The sequence below is a fragment of the Vicugna pacos genome, chromosome 9 (assembly GCF_048564905.1).
Source record: "Vicugna pacos chromosome 9, VicPac4, whole genome shotgun sequence".
Taxonomy (NCBI): domain Eukaryota; kingdom Metazoa; phylum Chordata; class Mammalia; order Artiodactyla; family Camelidae; genus Vicugna; species Vicugna pacos.
In genome coordinates, this window is record NC_132995.1 from 75,739,780 (window position 1) to 75,762,817 (window position 23,038).

Genomic DNA, 23,038 nt, shown 5'->3' on the forward strand with positions numbered 1-23,038 from the left:
CTTACCCACCGACCTCAGTAAGTAGGCTTCACCTTTAAAAGCCTGTGAGTTTAACTGTTTAATCTGATCACTCATGAGGACTGATTAAAGACTGCCTTTATTCCTATAGCTAAATTCAGAGGTCATTTTGAACAAGATAGAACAGATAAAAGTAGAGCAACTCTGAGGACCTGCTGTTCCCAAATGGCCTTCCCCTCACATTTCAATTCTATGCCACGTACTCCCTAGCATACCTACCAGGAACTTCAGGGTCTTACGGGATAAAGTTTGATAATCACAATTTTAAACAGTGGAGAGGAGCAGTCTGAGCTAGCTCAAGATCATATGCCAGCGGGAAACTTTCAATTTCTTCAGCAGCCATGGTGGAATGGACTTTGAATTGAGAATCAACAAACATGTAATTTATATTCAGCATAAGCACTTATTTACCAGGTAACCCTGGGAAGACATTTAATTTATCTGATCCTGCTTTTACTCATTTGTAATATGTGAATATACCTGCTCTCTCAAAGATTGATTCTAAAAATTAAAGGACATAGTAAATGTGGGAGAAATCTAGAAAGCATGTTATTGTAACATATTATAACTGCTGAGGACAGAATCTATTTGGAGAGAGGAACGAAGGTATATGTAACAGGTATCAGACAGTAAAAAGTATCACTAAACGTATAAGGAATTAAGATTTCTTCTAGCAAATGAGACATGTGTTCTCTGTAAATTACTTTTCCCTGCTGTAGAACAAGATCCTATAATCATACACTTCTTATGATGTTTCTCATTACACAGAATCACATGATTTTTAATAAATGCCCAAAAGTTGCATTCTGAGCTGTCTCTTCATTTAAATTTTTATTGAGTCCAATTCTAATGAGAGCAAATTGACAGTTTAAAAAATGATGTCTAAAACATCTGAAATACAGTCCCCTGGACACATTTCCAAAATTATACTAGTGTGATTATCCCTAGGATTGAGAAATTCTGGCCTCTGTGAGCACTAGCCCTCTTCCATTTTCAGCAAACATTTTAAAATTCACCATAAAAGAAGAGATCTTATTCGTAGGCTACATAATCTTTCAGAGTGATGATAAAATTTCAGTAATTGATTCATCCACACATTCCTTTTACCCACAGGTTAATAAACTCTTTGCTTGGGGTCCATAATCAGAAACTATCTGGTAGTTGCCAGAGGCAGGGGGAAGACAGTGGGCAAAAAGGGTGAAGGTAGTCAAAAGGAACAAACTTGCAGGTGTAAGATAAGTAAGTCCTACGGGTGTAACGTACAACATGATGACTATAGCTAACAATACTATATTTTATATTCGAAAGTTGCTAAGAGAGTAGATCTTTAAAGTTGTCATCATAAGAAAAACAAATTGTAACTGTGGTGATGAATGTGAACTCACTTATTGTGGTTATCAATTCACTATATATTTGTATCAAATCATTATTTTGTACATCTAAAACCAATATAATGTTGTATGTCAATTATCTCTCAATTTAAAAAATTTTAATAAATAAAAGAGGACCTCACATGAAAGATAACAGGGTTATTTAGATGCAAATGTTACTTTTTTTTTTTTTTAACACCAAAGCAGTTCATATTATGCTTCAATGCTATTTTAGTGAGAGACTGCAAAAACAGAAGAAAAACAAATCTTTCATGTGGGGGACAAACTGGAGGGGAATTTTATTTTAGTAGCAACATTAAGTAAAACCTTGGTGATTACACTCAATTTTACATCCTCCATTATTTTCTCCTTATTACTATTTCATTATCTTTTTTTCCCCTTTAAAAAGTACACTATACTAAAGGCATCCATGTGATTCCACGGATATGTAATTGAAATCACTAATGTGTAACTGAAATTACAGTTGCTAAAACTGCATCCAAAAAATAGAAAACAAAATACACTGTGATGCGGGCACTGAAACTGCGGCAGGTGATACAATTAAAACGTAACTCTCTACAAGCCATGGTAAGAAAGAAAGGGGGTTAGGTTCTTTTGCATGTGTGCTTCATTTCTGCTAAGTAAATGAAATATGAAAAAATAAAATAAAAACACATTACAGATTCTTACAAATAATGTTTCAATTTTCCCTTTTTATAGAGTAAGAAATTACAAAATGAGAGGCATTTGGGGATATGTTTAGTTAGTAAGGGAACCAGACAGTTGTAACCGAGAAGGCTCAAGGTTACAGGCCAGCGTGAAAAACAGTCTGAATTTATCAATACTTTCCATACACCCACTGCTATGGAACCACCACCATCACATTCCATATCCCAAGCCTCCAGCCAAGGGCACCAGTCAAGGAAGCACCCCCAGTAAGAATGGTGCAGGGCTGAGAGGCTCCCACGCAATTTCCCCCAACTACACTCTCACAGGGGTCATCTGCTCCCAACTACATCTCATTCTCAGGAAATGTACTTCGTTGAATTCCTCCACATGAGAAGCATTTCACTGAACATACAAGGAAATCAGACTCATGAAAAATACTTTGTAAGAAGCATTATTTGCAATCATTTGCAGTCAAGCTGCCTTGTAAAAATTATGCTTACCCTTGAAGAGTAATGTGCTCCTGGGAGCTTTCAGCCCAACAGCCACTCAGCATCGCAGCAAAGTAACTAGATCTGGCACTTAAAATGGCTCTAAAGGGAAGAGGGGGAAAACACAGGCAAACATTTATGCAAAATGTAATTTTTCATGAAACTCTTCATCTTCACCTTTTAAAACATAACCGTCTGTTTCTCTTGTTTGTATTCACTGGGAGATTATAATAATACAAATTATAAGCCTATATTTATACCTAAGTATTTTGATTGCTTGATTAAAACATTGATTCCAATGTCCTCTTCATCTTTTTAGTTTTTTCTCTTGAAAGCTCTTAAATTTTAATAATAATTGAAATTACTTCCATCAGTAGGAGAGTAATAAATCATGTACAAATACAGAAGTAAAAACCAAAAGATGTCACTTAACATCTTGAGGAAATAGCAAGAGATTAGAATGCTAAGGGTCCTGAGTTCCAGTTCAGAACTCACCCTAATTATGCTCAAGAACAGCTAAATCTTAAGTTTGAGGAAATAACAGGGAAGGTATTTTCTTTTGAATGTCTATTCTATCTTCTCAGATAAAATTTTAATTCATCCATTCTTTACTTCAGCAAACATCTATGACTCCTCCTCTGTGCTAGGGACTATTCTAGGGAATACAGCGACCTTTTCAACAGCGGTCCTGGAACAACTGGACATTCACAAGCAAAAGCAAACAAACAAGTCTAGATACAGACCTCACACCCCGCACAAAAGTTAACCAGTTAACTCAAAACGAATCATAGTTCTAAATATAAAATACAAAACAATAAACTTCTAGAAGAAAACACAGAATCTTGGGTTTGGTGATGAGTTTAGATAGAACATCTAATGTATGATCCAAAAAAGAAAAAAATTGGTAAGTTGGCCTCTATTAAAACTAAAAATTTTTTGCTCTATGAAAGACACTGTTAAAAGAATGAAAAGACAAGGCACAGATTGAGAGAAAGTATCTGCAAATCACACGTCAGATAAAGGACTTCTACCCGACATATACAAAGAATTCCTACAACTCAACAATAAGACAACAAACAACCTAATTTGAAAATGAGCAAAAGATTTGCACAAAAGACTTCCAATGATATACAGATGGCAAATAAGCACAAGATCCTCAACATCATTTGTCATGAAGGAAATAAAAAGTGAAACAACAATGAGACGCTGTACACACCGATCAGAATGACTAAAATCCAAAACCTAACAGTATCAACTGCCAATGAGGATGAGGATCAGAAGGAATTCTCATTCACTGTCAGTAGAAATGTATGTGATAGAGCCACTCTGAAATACTGTTTGGCAGTTTCTTACAAAATTAAACCATGTGATCTGGCAATCACACTCCTAGGTATTTACCCAACTGAGCTGAAAACTTATGTCCACGCAAAAACTCGTTTACAAATGTTTATAGTAGTTGTATTCATGATCACCAAAAGTAAAGCAATCATAATGCCCTTCAGTAGGTGAACAAATTAACAAACAGTGGTACATTCATTACAGTGGAATACTACTCAGTGATGAAAAAGGAATTAGCTATTAAGCTACATAAAAACATAAATGAATCTTATAATGCATATTGTTAAGTAAAAGAAATTAGTCTGAAAGGGCTATATACTGTATGGCTCCATTTATATGACATTCTGGAAAAGGCTACGGAAATAATGAAACTATGGAAATAGTGAAAAAAAAAAACCAGGTTTGGGGGAAAGGCAAAAGTTGAATAGATTGATCAAAAGGGATTTTTAGTTGAAACTACCCTGCATGATACTATAATGGTAGATGTAGGACCATATGCATTTATAAAAACCCACAGAACTTTATAGCATAAGTGAATCTTAATGTATACTAATTAAAAAAATAAACACTTAGGAGGAGGTCAGGGGAATCCCAGGATAAAATGCAGACTGTGACAAAAGCACCTAACTGTATTGCAAGTGCACGAAACCACCTCACTGAAGGGTGTGGGAGAGAAAGGTGCGGGCCTAAGCGACCGGGGATGAGTGCGGACTGAAGAACAAAGGCAAAGGCTTGCACCGCACAAGCCCTGCACTCTAGTTGGCCCAGCTGCTTCCACGGCAGTCAGGGTAACAACTCTAAAACCACTGTGCCTGAACACTGGAACTCAACGATCAGTACTAGATGTTGGATGAGGAAAGCCAGGCTTCCCACTGCTACAGTGGAAGATCACAGACAGGCAAGGGGGTAAGAAGACTGGGATGATCAATGTATTCGTGTGATCAGTGTGGGAGACCTCAGTAAGAATTCATGTTTAGCTTCATGTAGATAAAGATGGACTCATCTGGAAACATCTGTTCAGATGTACATATATTTAGGTTAGTATATGCACATCTCTTTCCTTGCTTTGTCTGCGGAGATGCCCTAAAAGAAACAGCAACACGCACGCCCAGTGCCCAAATAGTAGTTTCTAATATCATTAGAATAAAAGGAACTAGGGTTCACTAGAGAAACGCTTGATTCTAGGATAGATGAGCCAAAGGCATCTTTCAGTGTCAGAAAGTAAAGAAATGCACACGCACGCACGTGCACACGCGCACACGCACACACACAGTGACAGGGGAGGCGGAGGCAGCATATCAGGAATCAACTGAATGAGCTCCATAGCTAAAGCTGGAAAAATTTCAGCAAAAAATAAATAGGACAAAATACAAAATAAACTAAATTACAAACCAAAGTGCAAAATAAGCCAAAGTACAAAATACACATCCATGAGTCTATACTGACATACAGAAATGACTGACTATATAAATAAAGGGGCAGAAAAGACAAATTTCTTACACAGAAGAATTCCAAGTAACTTAGGTAGATACTGTCCCTGCAGGAGGGTGGGCCATAGCTCCCCATCCTTTACATGTGGGCTCTACATGGTGACCCCCTTCCAAAGAGCACAGTGCAGAAACGGACGGTAGCGGGGCAGGAGGAGCAGGAACCAGACAGGAACTACCACAGCCGAGCGGTCAAGGTCAACAGAAATGACAGTAAGTCATGCTGACTACACGTGCCCTTTAAATGAGGTGATGACAATGGCAGTTTATCTTTGTGAACATCCTCCCCCAAACCCATAACCCACTTAATCATGAGAAAAACATCAAATAAACTACAACTGAGGAACACTCTTCAAAACACTTGCCCAGCACTCCTCAAACTGTCAAGGTCATCAGAAACCAGGAAAGTCTGAGAAACTATCACAGCCAAGAGAAGTTCAGGGAGACATGAGCAAGTGTCACGTGGGGTCTGGGATGGGATCCTCGAATAGAAAAAGGGCATTACGCAAAACCAAGGAATTCAGAGTAAACTATGGATTTTTGTTAATAAAAAGGCCTCAATATTGGTTCTTTAATTGTAACAAGCTTACTAATACTAAGGTGTAAGTATGAAATGTTGATAACAGGGGAACCGGGTGTGCGGGCACATGGTAATTCTCTGTACTCTCTAAATTTGCCTGTAAATTTAAAACTGTTCTGAAAAATCAGGTATATTAAGAAAAAAGTAGGGATTTTGCTTCCACTCACAGAAGATAGCACGTAGGGACTTGCCTGACCTCCACTGATAAGCGGAGAAGTGAATGAAGTGCGACACCAAGAAAAGGCGGGACAGGACTCCGGCCCTTCAGAGAAGAGACCTGCGGTCATGACACTTCTCCTCCCAGGAGTAATCAGACCCCGGCGCCGAGAGGACAGAGGACAGCCTGGCTGTCTTTCTGAGCTGAGAAGACAAGTATGGGCGCTTAAGAGGCTAAGCCAGCTGGAAGTTTGTGGGGCGCAGCACTGCAGAAGGCGGGGACGTGGCGCTGCAGAAGAGGGGGGCTGCAGTGCCGCAGAAGAGTGGGGGCATGGCGCTGCAGAAGAGGGGGTGCGGCGCTGCAGAAGAGGGGGGCCACAGCACTGCAGAGGGCGGGGGCGTGGCACTGCAGAAGAGGTGGCTACAAAGAGAAAGCCTCAGCATCAGAGGAGTCCCACCGGGCCTCTGTCAGAATGTCACTTGGGCACACTCAGGGCGGAGCCCCACGGCGCTGGGCAAAGACTAAGGCGCAGGGCGCTGAGAGCCTGCTCACACAGGGTGTGCACACATTCAGGTTCTTTCCAGCCAAGGCTAAGTACTGATCCCAGATCCCACAGAAGAGTCCCACCTCAGTAGAAGAACTGTCCATCCTTCAGAGCAAAGGCTGCTCCAGAGTCACCCGAAGTTTAAAAACAAACCCCAGAAAGATGAAGACGAGTCACAGTAGCTTAACGGCTAAAACAGACTTCAACACTTCTTAAAGACAGACAACAAAATTCAAACATTCAACAACACAATATTCATAACGTCCAGCATCTAATAAAAAATTACCAGGTGTGTGAAAAAAGTAGCAAAATATGAATTATAACCAGGAGAAAATCAGTCAATAGAAACAGACCCCAAAAATGAAAGAAATGATGGAGTTAGCAAAGCATTTTAAAAAGCGGTATAGATATACCCAAGGATTTTTTAATAAGGAACATAATGAAGAAAGAAGATTTTTAAAAAAGACAAAACTTCCAGAGATGAAATATATAATATCTGAAATGAAAAAAAAAAATTCATGCATGGACTTAAAAGATTAGATACTAAAGAATTAAAGATCAGTGTACCTGTGCACATAGCAATATAAATTATCCAAATAAGACAAGGGGGTAAAAAATAAACCTGAAAAAGTGGAGATAAAGTGAGGTATGGGACTAATATAACATAACTGGAGTCCCACGTGGAAAGGAGAAAAAGAAGAGGATGCTAAGAAAATTTGAAAAAAATAATGGTTCTAAATTTTCTAAATTTCATAAAAATCAAAAACTCACAGATTCAAGAAACTTAAAAAATCATAAGCAGAATAAACAAAGGTATAACATCATCAAAGCGCTGAAAACTAACCATAGAGAAAAAGATGAAAAAGCAGCCAAAGAAAAAAGGCACATCAAACACTGACAAGCAAAGCTAGACACGATCACAGGCTTCTTGTCAGAAACAACACAAGCCAGAAAAACAATGAAGTTACATCATTAAAGCACTGAAAGAAGTAAAAAATTTCCAACTTATAAATGAAGGCGAGATGAAGACTTTTCTAGGCAAAAGCTGAGAAAGGCCATGGCCAGCTGAACTGTATTACAAGAAAATAACAGGAAGTTATTCAAGCTGAAGGAAAATTATAGCAGACAGAAACCTGGACCTACACAACTGCTAGGATGGTGATGGTGGGTAAATATGCAACACTTTCCCCTCATTTTCAAAATTACTTAAAAACAAACAAAAATAAAATTACTTAAAAGATAATTATTTAAAAAATAATTAAATTTATTATGGGATTTTGAATATACATAGAGCTGAAACGTATGTCAGTGATAGTACAAAGGACAGAAGAAGGAAAAGATCCTAACATTACACACAAAGGTGTATGATATTCATTGAAGGTAAATGACAACCACCAAAAACCAACAACAACACACACAATATATACAGCTAATACGCCAAAAGTGGAAATAAACTGGAATTAAAAAAATTTAACTCAATTAATACAAAGAATAGAGGGAAAGAGGAAAAAGAACACAGGTGAAAAATGAAGACAAATAGTAAGAGGCAGACTTAAATCCCAACACATTAGTAACATTACCATAAATTCTCTAAATTCTCTAAAAGGAGGGATCATGAAACCAGATAATCAAAAAGCAAGACATAACTACATGCTGTCTACAAGAAATTAATTTTAAGCCCATTTTAAATATAAAGACACAGAAAGCCTAAAGTTAAAAGATGGGAGAAGATATACCATATAAACACTAACCATAAGAAAGGTGGAGTGGGACGCCTTATTGTGACGATCAGTTTGTTATGTTAGACACCTGAAAATAATATGATGCTATATGACAATTACACCTCAATTTAAAAAAAAGTGAAAGCTAGAGTGGCTCTATTAATATCAGACAAAAGGTTTCACAACAAGGAATATTACTTGGGGTAAAGACAAATATTTCATAATGAAAACGGGGTCAATTCATGAAGAGGAAATAACAGTCCTAAATGTGTGTATCAAATAACAAACCTTCAAAATACATGAAGCAAAATCTGATAGAACGGAAGGGAGAAACAGACAAACTCACAATTACACTTGGAGACATTAACATTCTTCACAGTAATTAACAGAACAAGAAGACAAAAAAATCAGTTAAGAATATGGAAGACTTGAACTAATGCAGCATGATAGCCGTTTCCATCTCAGTAAGATTAAAAGCATCTGAGGTTTAAACAACTACCCTAACCTGAAGACAGAAACTTAGAAAACATTCCTATTTAATTTGGATATAAGCCTCAGTTTAAAAAATTATGCTGCAGGTGCCATGGTGTATTAAAAATCTTTGCCGGATTTTTCATTCTCCAACATAACAAAAACTACTTTCTCCTTTTGACTAAATTTAATCTTGGCTGACAAGGCTGCTTCTGGCTCTGCAGAGATGCCCTAATTTCCCCCGTGCTCTCGCTTTATAGTACATCGCTATTCAATACTTTGTGATGTTAGCTGAACTAGATTCACTACTCCAGGCAGAATAATGGCCTGGATTACTCAGAGAAACTCTAAATAAAGAATTTTTCACTAGGACTTTTGTTTTTAAAGGACTGTTGTTCCAAGAATTTTTTTTTCCTTTTTAGTTCCACATCACTGAATAAGGGTTAAACCCAGAGCAGTGAATCCAAACTTTCTAAAGGAGCTGTCACTATTACCCATTCCACTTCTTTGCAAATGTTTTAAAAAACATAAACTTTAAAAAAGGTAAGACGGCTTTCTCTTGAGACAACCATTTTGACATACTTTGACTGGAGCTTTCATAGGATTAGCTTTTCCTAAGTTAAAAAATGATTTGTGCATTGAAGTAGGTGCTCTGTTATCCAGTACAATGAGGACTGACAGTTGTTTAAGCAAAAAATTAGGAGAGAATTTTAAAAATAATTTATACATATTAATCATTTTATTCTAACTTAAAAAATAAATATGCGCTCATTCACAAATCTGTGATTGTAAGGGCAATCTTTTTTTTTAATTGTAGTTGATTCCCAATGTTGTGTTAGCTTCTGGTGTACAGCATAGTGATTCAGTTATGCATACATATATTCTTTTTCTTAAGGGATCTGAAGCTACTGAACATAGTTCTCTGTACTATATAGTGGGATCTTGTTGTTTATCTATTATGTACATAGTAGTTTGTATCTGCAAATCCCAAACCCCCAATCTACCCCTCCCCACCTCCTTCCCCCGCTTACTGGTAACCACAAGTTTGTTTTCCATGTCTGTGAGTCTGTCTCTGTTCTGTAAATAACTTCTTTTTAGATTCCACATACAAGTGATATCGTGCGGTATTTTTCTTTCTCTTTCTGGCTTATTTCACTTAGTATGACAATCTCTAGGTCCACCCATGTTGCTGCAAATGACATTATTCTTTATTTTTCTTAAATAGTATTCCATGGTGTATATATATCTATACCACAACTTCTTTCTCCAGTCTTCTGTTGATGGACATTTAAGTTGCTTCCATGTCTTGGCTGCTGTAAATAGTGCTGTTATGAACACTGGGGCGCATTTATCTTTTAGAGCTAGAGTTTCTTCTGGATGCATGCCCAGGAGTGGGCTTGCTGGATCATAGGGTAAGTCTATTTTCAGTTTTTTAAGGAACCTCCATACTGTTTTCCATAATGGCTGCACCAAACGACATTCCCACCAGCAGTGTAGGAGGGTCCCTTTTCTCCACACCCTCTCCAGCATTTATCGTTTGTGGGCTTTTGAATGATGGGCATTCTGACTGGTGTGAGGTGGTACCTCACTGTAGTTTTGATTTGTATTTCTCTGATAATTAGCGATATTGAGCATCCTCTCATATGCCTATTGGTCATCTGTATGTCTTCACTGGAGAAATGTCTGTTTAGGTCTTCTGCCCACTTTTGGCTTAGGTCGTTTGTTTTTTTGTTACTGAGTTGTATGAGCTGTTTGCACATTGCAGAAATTAAGCCCTTGTCAGTTGCATCGTTTGCAAATATTTTTCCCATTCTATAGGTCGTCTTTTTGTTATTCTTATAGTTTCCTTTGCTGTGCAAAAGCTTATATGTTTAATTAGGTCCCATTTGTTATTTTTGCTTTTATTTCTATTGCCTTAGGAGACTGACCTAGGAGAACACTGCTAAGATTTATGTCAGAGAATGTTTTGCCTATGTTTTCTTCTGGATGTTTATAGTGCCTTGTCTTATGTTTCAGTCTTTAGGCCATTTTGAGTTTATTTTTGTGCATAGTGTGAGGGAGTGCTCTAACTTCACCCATTTACATGTGCATGAGGCTAGGCTTTTTGTCTCATCTATACTGAATTCAATAGCAGTTTTTAAAGTGCCTCTCCCTTATTATCTTTCCAAAGCATTCACTTCTGTTTTCACTGGAACAGTCATTCTTTTTATGCTCTATGTATCATTGGTCTATAGGATACTTCATTAAGTCATGCCATCAAAATAATGAAGTCAAATGGCATCCAACAGGTTTGGAAATAAACCCCAGTGACTCCTGGGAAACACGGAGTCAATAATAGGAATGAAAACGTTACAGGTACACTAGAGAATGGCATCCTGGCCTTGAGAGCTCTGCCTAACGTGTCAGCATGCTCTGTAGGGAACATCTGAGGCGCGTCTGGTCAGGTGCAGTCTAGGAGATTCCACTCGAGGTCATTTATTTCCTTTCAAGCCCCCACTGCCTTTTGCTTTGGTTCCCGTGGCAACCTCCCTCAAAGGCCCACGGTACCAAAGAATCCCACCTCTTTTCCCTCTGTTGTTCCCACATCTAATTTATTACTTTAAACCTTTCAAGTTGACGGGGTTAACCATTTATCACTATAGAGTAATTAGTATTAAGATGATAGTAACTCACTTTATTGCATGGTAATTTAGAATCTCATTATAGTTAATTCATTAAGCTTCCTGGCAATCCTAGTAAGACAGGGAATGGCAGACTCTTTCTGCAAAGGGCCAGCTAGTAAGCATCAGTATAAATATATTAGGCTGTTCAGGCTCTTGCATATTCTTCTTTGTTTTTGTTGTTTCACCCAAAAAAAAAAAAAAGCCACTGACCAGCTTTGGGCCATAGTTTGCCAACCTCCTCTGTAAGATAAGGAGAATAGGCAACAACGTGCCTCCCTTCCAGGTACCCAATACATACTTAGAGCAACTGGCATTTACTGAGTGCTCACAGTGCGCCAGGTATTGTGCTGAGTGCGTTACGCGCATTATCTGATTCAATCCTCACAGCCATCCTACGCCACAATTACTATCGTTATTTCTTTTACAGATAAAGAATTTGAGACTTAGAGAGATTAAGCAACTTCTCAACAAATAATAAATGGTGGAATCAGAATCTAAACTGAGACTAACTTCTGAATTACTAAGCTGTACGCTTAAAAAGGGACCCTCCTACACTGCTGATGGGAATGGAGCTTGGTGCAGTTGTTATGGAAAACAGTATGGAGATTCCTCAAAAGACTAAAAATAGGCTTACCATATGATCCAGCAATCCCACTCCTCGGCCTATATCCAGAACTTTAATTTAAAAAGATACATGCACCTCAACGTTCATAGCAGCACTGTTTACAACAGCCAAGACATGGAAGCAACCTAAATGTCCCTTGACAGATGACTGGATAAAGAAGTTGTGCTATATTTATACAATGGAATACTACTCAGTGATAAAAAAAATAATAAAATAATGCCATTTGTAGCAATGGATGGATAGACCTGGAGATAGTCATTCAAGTGAAATGAGCCAGAAGGAGAAAGAAAAATACCATATGAGATCACTTATATGTGAAATCTAAAAAAAAAGACATATGAACTTATTTACAAAACAGAAACAGACTCACAGACATAGAAAACAAACTTATGGTTACCAGAGGGGGAAGGGGGTGGGAAGTGATAAGTTGGGGGGTTTGAGATTTGCAGATACTAACTACTATACATAAAATAGATAAACAACAAGTTTGTACTGTGTAGCACAGGGAACTATATTCAGTATCTTATAGTAACCTATAATGAAAAAGAATATGAAAAGGAATATATATATGCATATGTATGACTGAACTATTACGCTGTATACGAGAAATTAACACAACATTGTAAACTGACTATACTTCAATTTAAAAATTTAAATAAATAAACTACATATTTCTGAAAAAGCTTTCAGCTGATGTACCCAAGAACATACAGCTAATGATTTATATGACACATATTAGAACATTGATTTCCTGACTCAGTGCTGATTTACTAAATATTCAGAGAAATCTACATTTTAAAGAGAGATTTGACAGCATTTTAACCCAATGAATAAATGTCTAGTGATATAATACCAAGTACTGAAAAAAGAGGTATTTTGGAAAGGATATGGGACCTTGAGTGTTACAAAGCTGAAATTAGGAAAAGCACTGCCTGTTGTTTCAGTAAAGTAGCACAAGAGAATCTTAATTATGGAACACTGAAGTGCAACAAATGAATTAGTATAAAAATATAACAGATTCCATTCCTGTCCAAAAATGTTAGAATAATAGTTAACACTATAAAATGGGAGAACAGCAATGGAGCTGTCAGGTAGTTCTCACAGGCCAGCTGAAGACAACAGGAAGAAACACAAGTGGAGAGAAATGTCCAGTATATAGATGGTGGCAGGAGAGTAACGTGACAAGTGCACAGCAGGAGTCACGAGAGGCAGCGTCTCAGGAAGCAATGCTCAGAAAAGCAGAACTGTAACTGAAGTGGGCTCCATGAGCTCTAGTGGGTGCTTTTATTATAACCTCTCTCCCTCCAAATAAAAAGAGCTCTTTTTGTTTCTCCTTTGACCAGAAGTATTGGAGGTTAAGCAAGAACAAAGATGTGGAAAGGGTGGAGAAATTATGCTTTGGAGATGGAAAGGCCTGTGTGGAGGAGAACTGTGTAGTAAACGTGACTTTCCTGGAGGCCACTTCCTTCTTCAGATTGAGGGGAAAAGCAAGTGATTCAAATCATGGTTCTCTGTTTGTCCCATGTAAGTAAAGGGCATACAGGCTGTTGCTACCATCTACACAAAAACTCACATCAAGGGCCTATCACCTGGATGATGATAGCAAATGTTCACATGGTCCTTAACTATGTGCCAGGCATTGTTCCAAGCACTTCACATGCAGTAAGTAATTTAACCCTCATAATAACCCTAGAAGATGGGCACCAGCATAGTCTCCACCTTTGATGAGGACGCTGAAGTGCAGAATGGTTGGGCAGCTTGCTCAGATTTACACGGCTAACCAAGGCAGAGCTGGAATTCAAACCCAGGCAGACAGGCTCCACACAACAGTCCACACACGCTTAACCATTCAGCTAAAAATAACTTCTTTGGCTTAATTGTGCACCACAAGCAAGTGACTGGCATCAGACCATCTCACAGCATATAAAAGGCCCCTGGTATTGGGCTGGGGTCCAGGTAAAGGCAGGACAGAGACTAGTGACTGGAGATGTAATCTTTCAGAGCTGGTATATCAGGAATGTTCTTGAGGAAGGAGCCTGAGCATGAAGGAAAGACAGAGACTCAATAAAAAGAGAAACTACCTCACTACGATAACAGTTTGGACATATTAAACTAGCAAACTGAACTGTACTAAAATTTGAGACCTAAACTGAATGTAATTCTGACCATAAATGCTGGTCTTTGTGAGTACTTGCATTAATTGTTAAATACATGAGGACATATAGTTAAAAAATTGAAGTAGCCATTTTACAAATGAATTTTTAGAATTAATAACTGAATAGAATACATGCTGACACTGACCATCCAGCACAGGAAGCAGTTCAGAAAGTGGGCTTTAGACGACATTACAGGGATGCAGGCATACTTCAGAGATGCTGTGGGTTCAGTTCCAGACCACCACAAAAAAGCAAGTCACACGAACTTCCTGGTTTCCCAGTGCATATAAAAGTCATGTGGGACTATAGCCTATTAAGTGTGCAACAGCATTATGTACATACCTTAATTAAGAAATACTTTATTGCTAAAAAAAAAATGCTAACCATCATATGAGCCTTCAGCAAGCTATAGTAGTGACATCAAAGATCACTGATCACAGATCACCATAACAAATATAATAATACTGGAAAAGTCTGAAATTTTGTAAGAATTACTGAAGCATAACACAGAGACATAAAGTGAGCCAGTATGTTGGAATGACAGTGCTGATAGACTCAGTTAATGCAAGGCTGCCACAAACCTTCAATTTGCTAAAAAAAAAAAAAAAAAAAAGTAGTATCTGCAAAGCGCAAAAAAGAAGGAAAGCACAATAAAATGAGGTATGGCTGTGTTTTCTGAACTACTGACATAATATTCTTTCAACTGAATACTAAAATTAATATGTACAGAGAGATGTTTAAGTTTGAAACAAGAAGGTAAAGTTGGGATTTACAAGTTGCCATTTTAACTCACATAAGGGCACTAACACCAAAGTAAGAAAATTTAAGCCAGATCTTCTTGAAACATATCCTCAGGAAATTGCCTTTCAAGTTAATATAAATTTATTTTTTATTGCCAGATAAAAAAAAATAAGCCAGAAATGTGAGCAAAAGTGGTCCTAAAATAAAAACCTAATATTTTATATCCTAGTAAGTCAGCCGACTGTCGGGCAGCACACAGGGAGAAGACAAAAACAGACACTATTTGAGGACACATTGCAAACAGTCACAGAGTCCTGCTTTCCCTGTGTGACAACAACAGCCCTAGGGCTCTATGAACAGGACTTTGGTAGGATGACCATACGGTTTCAAGAAAAATCTGGCATAAAATAAAATCAAAGTAAGGTAATTTTAAAAATAAAATTGTGTTAGCCCGTACCTTCCCAAAAGAGAAAGAACGGCATACACACACACACACACACACACACACACACACACACACCATTTGCGAATACGTATATTCCCAAATACGGGAAATATATACCCATGATATGAAAGATGTGTTAATGAATCTCTATCACACTTTGTATTTTACTATACATAATGCAGAGTTCATAAAAAATAGGAAAATGTACATATATATTTACAAAACATATGTTCCCAGAGAAGAAAATTTAAATTCTGAATGGCAGTCAATGGAAACTGGCAATCCCAGAGTTTAGCAAGGTCAGACAGTCAGGTAACTGGCAAAACCAGTGTGATTTCTGAAATCTAAACCCACTGCTGATTTCATTAGGAGCTGCACACCCTTGAACCCACAAGACCGTTTGCTGTCACTGCAGACAGTCTGGTTCCTCCTCTTCAGCAGCAATGGAGTAAATTATCAACACTGTATTTGAAACACAGAGAGGGTCAGGAAGGAGAACTCTCTGGATTTCTCCATTTTCTAGTCTAGTTCATTTCTAGTCTATTGTGAGGCCCAGCTGTACCTCTTCCCCTGAGTTACAATGGAAAATCTGTATTTCTTATTAAAACTTTTCCTTATTTTAAGCAGATTTTAGTTACTTGCAAAAAAGAACCTGACCAAAACAGGCAGCAGGCTTCAATTTGAACTCTGAAAGCCTGGAATGTCTAAGCAACCCAATTCTACAGCAGAACAATGGTTTTTAAAAAGTACACTGAAATATTAAACCTCCTAATCAATGCTATTCATGAGAATCATCTATTTTGAATCAAAGACTCTGAGCCAAAATGCATTCAGAGAAAATGCATGTCATTCATGTAGAAATAATCAGTTTCAATACGATAATGCCTGTGAAATTAAAAACTGCACTGAACTACATTTTCTGTGACAGTGGCTTTCAAGCCTATTTTAGGCAACAGTATATTTTCTTCGGCTGAAATCTCAGATTCATGCCCAATGCGCAGCACAGATCTGCTCGGGCTAAAGCACGGGCACGTGCCTGGGCAGGGTCACCTGCACACGTGTGACCCTGCCTGCTGCCCAGGCTCCTTCCCAGTCAGAGCCCGCCTGAGGCGTCACCGTGGAGCTCCTGTGGCCTGTGTGAATCAGAGCTTGGAAACCACTGTGCTAGAAAACGAAGTTACCCTTTTACACTCTACTGCCACCATCAAAACACCACATCAATCACATGCCTCTTTACCTGTGGGCTTTAAAGTTTTTTCCATCAACATGAACATCAATATCTGGGCAACAATGTTTCACGTAAAGTTTCAATAAATCTTCTCCTAATTCAGATGCAGGTTCCAAGTCATACATATCTTTAAAAGAGAAAAACAAGACTAAAAAAATTGTTTCTTTAATATTATGAATATTCCAAAATCTTGAATATTATATTAGCAAAACATTTTTCCACATAGTTATCTTAATTAGCTACTGAGAGCAAAAGTGACTAGAATACTTGAGTGGTAACTTCAAAATAAAATAAAACTTTAAAATCATCTATATTTTCTGTTCTTAAATATATATTTCTATTTATATTTAAATATAGATACACCTTTAAATACAGATACACATTTACACAGAGGTAGTGTTATCACAAAATTATACACCAGAATTGAAGCCAACTCATGAACATCTGACTTAGAAAGTTAAAAAATTTTCCAATTTTGATATTCTTTTTCACTATTTCATTTCTTCCTGTTCCTGTTCATGGACTGATGGCTAGCATGACCTGTGAACCAATAAAAATTCAACTGAAGTCAATGGGATTTATAGAGCACTTACTATGAGTTTAGCACTGTACACGGTATGGAGAGGAATAGAAAATAAATACTTTAAGACCTGCCTTTACTTCAAAGAGTCACGATTTAGGCAGTGGGAAGCGAAATATAAAACATGTATGTGTGTGTGTGTGTGTGCATATACATATATATAAAGAAAAACACTACACTGTATATTATAGCTCTGTCAGTCCAGATACTTTCAGATTCTCACCGACCAACGTACAAATTTACATACCTATAAACGAGAACGCCAACATCGGCTCCACGATCAAGAGATCCAGAAGCCAACCAGTCCCCAACGAGCCCGCCACCGCCACCCTAGTCCAGGCCACCAGCATCCCTCCCCGGGATCTCTGCAGCAGCTCCCTAGCAAGTATCCCACTCTCCACTCTGCCCCGCCCCCAGTCTATTTTAAACAAGGCAGTCAGAGGTTTTCAAATGTAATTCAGATCACGGGCCATCCCCGTTCAGAACAATATGGGTCTCTGAGAGCGAAAGCCGAAGTCCTGCGAAGGCTTACCAAGCCCACGTCTGGCTCCTCGCCCCATCTCCAACCTCACTGCGTCCTTCCACGCTGAGCTCTCTCCCACTCCTCCAGATGGCAAGTTAAGTCCCCACGTGAGGGTACCCGCTGCGCTTGCTTCTGCCTTGAACACTCATCCCCTAGACAGCCACTTGGCTAACAGCCCTCTGTATTCAAATCTTTCTTTAAATATCACCTTTTCAATGAGGCTGACCCCGATCACTCATCTAACACTGCAGCTCCCACCACTAGGCTCCCAATCCCCCTTCTCTGTCCTGTTTTTTCCATAGTATGTCACCTTCTACCTTCTTTACTGTGTTATTGTCTACCTCCACCCCCACCTTACCTTCTCTAACTAGAATCTAAGCTCCAAAAGGGCTGGAAGTCCATTTTAGTCACTGAAGTATCCCTTACACCTAGAATAGTCCTGACACATAGGTCCTCAGTAAATATGTGTTGATTAAATTAATGTATCAAATACCACATAATAAAGATTTTTGGAAGAAAAACATAAAACTTCAACCGGAGTAAAGCAGGGGAAGGAGAGAGATCCTACAACTTCTAGATAGTCCTATAGGAGCCTTAAAGCTCATAAACTGATGGGAAATATTCAGGAGAAACAGTCTTCATTTTGGTGATTCATATATCAAGAGTATAATCTTTGACACACAGGGAAAATCGAGAAACTTTCAAAATGGAACCAGCTTAATCTGAGAGATGGTCACCTATCCCAGCTCCATTTACGCACTCACGTGGCTTCCTGAACCTGAGTACATCACAGTGTGGTCCTTCTTCCCTGTTCCTGGCGCAGAGCTCCTCAAACTCTTGAAATTTCCTGAATTATGCAGTTGGATTCTTTCGGTATTCATAACAAGCCTTTTCCCACCATACCTGACTTGATGCTAATGAGGTGACTTAGCAGGGTTCCTAAACAGCTTCATGATGGAGGCTGGTCACCAGAAAGGACAAACATGTGATTAGACGGTGGGAACTTCCAGCCCTACCCACACCCCACCTGTAGGGTGGGAAAGGGGGCTACACATCGAGTTAGAAAAACACTTGAACAGTAAGATTCAGGGAGCTGCCGGGCTGGTGAACACACTGACATGCTGGAAGATGGCGCAGCCCTGAGAGGCCATGCTCTGTACACCACCCCTTCCCCCACCCCTGCACCTCACCCTGCGCGTCTTTTCCATTTGGCTGTTTCTGAGTTGTATCTTTTATAATACACAGGTAAACACAAGTGAAATGTTTTCCTGAGTTCTGTGAGTCATTACAGCAAATAACTGAACCTTGGAGGAGGGGCCATGGAGACACCTGAGTTTGCAGTCACTGGACACGAGTGTGGGTAGGAAAGGAGACCAGAATGTGTCACCCCAAAGCATGCCGCTTTGGCATAAGGACCATTTTGAGTTAAAGGTAACTGAGAACAAGCAGATGCAGGAAAAGCTATTTACATCCCCTCAACCGCCTGAAAATAAAAGTACGAACTTTCCTTTTTGTAAAGGAAATTTCCATTTGTAAAGACATCTCCCGACCAGGAGGAACCTACTCCCATCACTTGACTCCGCATAACAAGACAACCCGCATTCACCACACACCTGCCCCCTCGCCTTCCCACAGCTTGCCTCCAGCACCTGGCAGCCCCAAAGCCCTTTCTTTCACTTAGCCTAAGATGACATGAAAGCCTCAAGCATCTGGTCTCTCCTTGATCTCATTTCTTTGTGAAACTCCTGGTACAAAAGTGAGTACTGAAAACCTGCCCCCTCCCACCGCCATCCCCTAACTCCTGTTAATCTGTCTTATTCCAGTTTAATTCCTCAGCCAGTTACAGAACCGAGGAGGGTGGGAGGAACCCTCTCCCCCCCTGCAGTGGCCGAGGCACCCCATCTGTGGTTCGCATCTGAAGTGGGGCCAGTCCGGTGGGACTAAGCCCTTAACCTGCGGGGGTCTGAGCTAACTCTGGACAGTCAGTGTCAGAACTGAATTGCTGGATGCCTAGTTGGTGTTGGGAGAATTGGCTGATATATGGAAAAAGTCACACACATTTGGTAACAGAAGTGGTACCAGGAAAAAAACACACAATCACAGAAACCCAGAAGTTAATGTTCCCCAACCTGAAGTCATCTTTTCACTCTACCTTAAATGTGCCTGTTCATACTCCTTAAGCCTGCAGAGCAGTGTCACTTCAACTCCTTACAATAGCTGATGAGTAAGGCGACCACTTCTGGTCTGCCTGGGACAGACGGTGCGATTACTGCCTGCGGCCCCAGAACAATTATTAGCAGCAATAATCATCTTCCACCTTTCACCCTCTCAAAGGAATCCCACTTTGGACAGCAAAATATAAGGCCATCCTTTATATAAGGCTCTTGACGATCTGGCTTATGCTTCTATGTCCAGGCTCATCTCTTACAGTGACCGTCCGTCCCTGTCCCCAACTCCACCCTACAACAAACCGTTTCTGGATTTCCAAATTTGCTATGTGCTTGGTTCTCCTTGCCTCTGGGCATGTTGTTTCTTTTGCCTGGAACACTTCTCCCCTAAATTCTTTATGTCTGGTTAGTTCATGCTTTTTCTTCGGATTCAATTCAGACATCACTTCCTCCGTCACTCCCTCCATCACTCCCTCCCTGTAGCATTCGCTGGAGGCCGATGTCTAGGTTCCACGTGCCTGCTGTGTCCTCCTCACACTGGTACATAACCCAGTCTAGCTGACTATACGTCCTACTACCTGCAGGACAGGAGCACTGTCTGCGCTGTTCAGCATCAAGTCTTCAAAACTGGCACAAAGTTGTTACTTAAGTAATGTGATGAATGATTAGAACGGCATTTCAGGAGCAAACAGCAAGTGCAAAAGCACAGAGGTGACAAAATACAGTTCTTTGGGGGAAAATGCCAAGTAATTCAGTAAGAGTAGAGCTCAGGGTGGGTATAGTGGTTGTGAAGACAAGAGGCAGCAGAGTTCTGGGCAGGAGCCAGCTCACAAAATCCCCTGACACCATGCGGGAGAATCCGAGGTTTACGTCAAGGCTGTGTGAGACTAGTGAGGAATTTTAATAAGGGAAGTGCCGTGATCAGACTTGCACTTAACAAACATTGTCCTGTGCGACATCAATGGACGGCGGCACAACAGCAGGCCTGGTGACCAGCTGGGGTGCAAGTTCTCAAGGAAAACAGAAAAGTCCTGAAATAAAGAAACAGCAGGAGGACAAAGAAGAGACGTGTTTCAGAAGATGTAGCAGGTAAGTCAACAGACACAATCGCGAATCAGATGAAGGGTGAAAAGTGAGTGAGTAGAAAGACAGCAATATGAATTCACACTGACAGAGAACTCAAGAAAAGGGCAGGTTGGGAGGTGATTAAGTCACTGGGGGACAGGTTAAACATCGAGATACTTAGGGTATATTTTGACAGACGTGCCAGTGTTCGGATGTGAAGCTCAAGAAAATTGGAGAATAACAATCATTTAGGGGGCAGAAAGACGATGTGCCAGTGAAGAAGACTGAGGATGGCCACGAGGGGAAATCCAGAGAGCACAGTGTCAGAGACACGAAGTCTGAAGGAGGGCGGCGCTGACAATGGGCAAGACTGCAGAGGAGGAATAAGATGTGGACAAACAAGTGCGGTTAAACGGGTCAGCGTGGGGGCTTCCACGGAGTAACAGGGGAGGTGGGTGACAGCAAGGTGCTGAGGGGCAAATGGGCTCTTTCCACTCACACTCACAGCTCGCTGCGCCACTTAGCGGGCTGCTGTGGACCGTGGCAGCGCCTGGAGGCGGGAAAACGGGCACCAAACACCAGCTGCGCCCACTGCTCTCTCCACGTGGCCTCCCCGTCTCAGAGTCCTCATCTGGAAAGTCAGTCAGTAACCACTCACTTCTGAGGGTTGAAACTAATGAGATAAAAATACACAGAGATCTACCTCACGCCTAGAACAGGCACGCATTTATTTATTCCCACACTTGCCACAACGCGATATGGTGAACATGCACAAAAGAAACTAACCGAGCTTAAATCAGGGCATTTGTTTTTACTGTTGTTAAACTAACCATCAGTAACAAAATTCTTCAGTTAACAGATACTTTCACATACATTCCACTCCACTACAACAGTTGTTTTGAACACATGAGTTTGAACCAACACAACTGATCTATTAGGGAATAATTTGAGCATAGTAGGTCTTTTTTTTTTGCTCAGGTGCAATTTAATCCACGAAAAATTCTAGGTCAGTGCAAAACCCTGCACCCAGCTGAACTGAGCCATGTGCGAATACACAAAACATACACAGACACCTAAAACATCTACCAGACACCTCAGGTCATCCCCACCCCCCATTTCTGGTGCCACAGATTTCCATCCGGTTTCACACAGCAACTGCTGGGAGACCATTTTCTGTGAATATTTTTGCGTTTCCGTATAGTCTGGCCTTTCTGAGCAGAACACTGGGAAATTTGAATAAAGGATAATTAAACAACAAACATGCCTTGGAAGTTAGAGATAATGTGATGCTCCAGAAAGATTCAGAGACTATCCTCCCCTTAAAACCATTTCCTTACCTTCCAGGGCAGCGAAGCTACCGAGAAGACTTATTTACCTTCCTAAGTAAAGGTCTCTCTCTCTCTCTCTCTGCAGAGGAGAATGGGCAGATCCGGGCCTATCAAAGTCCCACAAGGTTGCTGTCCCTCTCCTGTGGTGCAATCCCACTGCACCTGCAGAGCGGGGAACATCAGGCCCTCTCCACACAGCCTCGTGGGGCCTGGGGGTTGGGAACCGGTGCTGAGATGCTCTGTGAATAATGAACAGCCCGTTCTCTGATCCCAGGGCCTGGAGTCTCCTGTTAGAACAATGACTATATCTACATCCCCAACATCCTTCTTCCCCCAGTTCACAGCAACTCACAGGCCACAACCCTCTGACATCCACTTCTACAGACAAGCTAGAGGTCATATTTATTGTAGTATTTAAGTCGTTTCTGAACCATTTAACATGGGTAAAACTATGCTACCATTTTATTAGGTTCCTGTCATTTTAAAATGTGTCATGACAGAAGTTTTAGTAATTTGTATCATGACAAAATGTAATGGTGATTTTTGTGTTGCATGGTGTTTCTTAAGGAATGCACAAACGGTGTTACAACAGAATTGATTCTATAGTCTGCCAAAGCTTTCACTGGTGTAGATTCCAGTAAGGATGACAACACGTGGAGGCTCGAAAGGAGAA

The 23,038-nt window shown here is 40.0% G+C and overlaps 1 protein-coding gene across 4 annotated transcripts in view; it reads right to left on the bottom strand.

Moving 5' to 3' along the window:
- BTBD8 (BTB domain containing 8) overlaps window positions 1-23,038 on the bottom strand; it is an 83,867-nt gene that overhangs the window by 46,199 nt on the left and 14,630 nt on the right. For 3 of the 4 annotated variants that reach the window (XR_012076047.1, XM_072968265.1, XM_072968264.1), the window contains exons 4-5: window positions 16,711-16,828; window positions 2,558-2,647 (exon numbers count right to left, since the gene is read on the bottom strand). Coding sequence is in view for 3 of the 4 variants with exons in the window: in XM_072968265.1 (XP_072824366.1) it covers window positions 2,558-2,647; window positions 16,711-16,828 (208 nt within the window). In the remaining variant the exon portion in view is untranslated. Of the gene's footprint in view, window positions 1-2,557; window positions 2,648-16,710; window positions 16,829-18,568; window positions 18,867-23,038 lie in introns of those variants that run through there. The other variant, XM_072968266.1, reaches the window with a different exon arrangement.